This window comes from Oncorhynchus keta, chromosome 32, assembly GCF_023373465.1.
Source record: "Oncorhynchus keta strain PuntledgeMale-10-30-2019 chromosome 32, Oket_V2, whole genome shotgun sequence".
In the NCBI taxonomy this organism is placed as follows: Eukaryota; Metazoa; Chordata; class Actinopteri; order Salmoniformes; family Salmonidae; genus Oncorhynchus; species Oncorhynchus keta.
The window spans coordinates 2522270-2524769 of NC_068452.1; the positions used below are offsets into that span (position 1 = coordinate 2522270).

At 40.6% G+C, this 2500-nt stretch overlaps 1 protein-coding gene across 3 annotated transcripts in view; it reads right to left on the bottom strand.

Moving 5' to 3' along the window:
• Positions 1–2500, bottom strand: part of LOC127914429 (uncharacterized) — a 9497-nt gene that overhangs the window by 1364 nt on the left and 5633 nt on the right. For 2 of the 3 annotated variants that reach the window (XM_052490318.1, XM_052490317.1), the window contains exon 3: positions 1–2500. This exon is cut by the window's left edge and continues 1364 nt beyond it; it is cut by the window's right edge and continues 703 nt beyond it. In XM_052490318.1, the coding sequence (XP_052346278.1) occupies positions 1–171 (171 nt within the window). In that variant the 5' untranslated portion in view covers positions 172–2500. The other variant, XM_052490319.1, reaches the window with a different exon arrangement.

Consider the following 2500-nt stretch of genomic DNA (forward strand, 5'->3'; position numbering starts at 1 on the left):
CCAGCTATCGAAGTCCTCCTGACACCAGCTATCAAAGTCCTCCTGACACCAGCTATCAAAGTCCTCCTGACACCAGCTATCAAAGTCCTCCTGACACCAGCTATCAAAGTCCTCCTGACACCAGCTATCGATGTCCTCCAAGTGGGTCACAGCTCTTCGCTGTGTAGTCATGTGGGTCGTGTCAGCCAGACTACCCCTCTCCTTCCCTCCCCTCGCTAACACAAAATGCCCACCCTGTTGAACATGGACAATGGTGCATTATGAAATTGTGTTTTATAATTGAAGTGTGGTGACGGTATCAACGCTCAATAGCATGTCATAGGGGCTGCCTGGGAAAGAAAAGGTTACACTTCAGAGGAACCCTGTTTTCAGAGGAGACTTCAGAGTAACCCTGATTTCAGAGGAGACTTCAGAGTAACTCTGTTTTCAGAGGAGACTTCAGAGTAACCCTGATTTCAGAGGAACCCTGTTTTTAGAGGAGACTTCAGAGTAACCCTGATTTCAGAGGAGACTTCAGAGTAACCCTGATTTCAGAGGAGACTTCAGAGTAACTCTGTTTTCAGAGGAGACTTCAGAGGAACCCTGTTTTCAGAGGAGACTTCAGAGTAACCCTGATTTCAGAGGAGACTTCAGAGTAACTCTGTTTTCAGAGGAGACTTCAGAGGAACCCTGTTTTCAGAGGAGACTTCAGAGTAACCCTGATTTCAGAGGAGACTTCAGAGTAACTCTGTTTTCAGAGGAGACTTCAGAGGAACCCTGTTTTCAGAGGAGACTTCAGAGTAACCCTGATTTCAGAGGAGACTTCAGAGTAACTCTGTTTTCAGAGGAGACTTCAGAGTAACTCTGTTTTCAGAGGAGACTTCAGAGGAACCCTGTTTTCAGAAGAGACTTCAGAGTAACCCTGATTTCAGAGGAGACTTCAGAGTAATTCTGTTTTCAGAGGAGACTTCAGAGGAACCCTGATTTTAGAGAATAAATAAAAAACACACCCAATAGAAACCAGCATGTGTGTGTGTAATGCATCGCTTTTTTCTCATTGTATACAGTACTTTCGGACTGCCTACGCTGTGGTTGCTATGGCAATGGCTCTCTGCAATGAAGAGTCCTTGATCCCTGTGTGTGGAGTGTACACTCACGACTCCAATTCTGGGTGCTTGGCTAACTCGTCCTGGACCCTTGCCATCACCATCACACACTGGAGTGCCCTACTAAGTGCCCTATTATGTACCCACTGTGTTATACAGGAAAGACACAAGTAGAGCCTAGGGCTGAAAAGTTATCATCTCCATGGAGAGACTTGACACTGAACTGTGGTTCTGTGTTGACACGGACTGCCTAGTAATTACTGACAATTACTGATGCTGGATTTGGCCAGTTTATAGTAGGCCTATACAGTTTAACATACTGTCTGTAATAACATGCTGTCGGTAATAACATGTTGTCGGTAATAACATGCTGTCAGTAATAACATGCTGTCAGTAATAACATGTTGTCAGTAATACTATGCTGTCAGTAATAACACGCTGTCAGTAATAACATGCTGTCAGTAATAAAATGCTGTCGGTAATAATATGCGGTCAGTAATAACATGCTGTCAGTAATAACCTGCTGTCAATAATAAAATGCTGTCAGTAATAATATGCTGTCAGTAATAACATGCTATCAATAACAACATGTTGTCAGTAACAACATGTTGTCAGTAATACTATGCTGTCAGTAATAACATGCTGTCAGTAATAACATGTTGTCAGTAATACTATGCGGTCAGTAATAACATGTTGTCAGTAATACTATGCGGTCAGTAATAACATGCTGTCAGTAATAACCTGCTGTCAATAATAAAATGCTGTCAGTAATAATATGCTGTCAGTAATAACATGCTGCCAGTAATAACATGCTATCAATAACAACATGTTGTCAGTAACAACATGTTGTCAGTAATACTATGCTGTCAGTAATAACATGCTGTCAGTAATAACACGCTGTCAGTAATAACATGCTGTCAGTAATAAAATGCTGTCGGTAATAATATGCGGTCAGTAATAACATGCTGTCAGTAATAACCTGCTGTCAATAATAAAATGCTGTCAGTAATAATATGCTGTCAGTAATAACATGCTATCAATAACAACATGTTGTCAGTAACAACATGTTGTCAGTAATACTATGCTGTCAGTAATAACATGCTGTCAGTAATAACATGTTGTCAGTAATACTATGCTGTCAGTAATAACATGTTGTCAGTAATAACATGCTGTCAGTAATAACATGTTGTCAGTAATACTATGCTGTCAGTAATAACATGTTGTCAGTAATACTATGCGGTCAGTAATAACATGCTGTCAGTAATAACCTGCTGTCAATAATAAAATGCTGTCGGTAATAATATGCGGTCAGTAATAACATGCTGTCAGTAATAACCTGCTGTCAATAATAAAATGCTGTCGGTAATAATATGCGGTCAGTAATAACATGCTGTCAGTAATAACCTGCTGTCAAT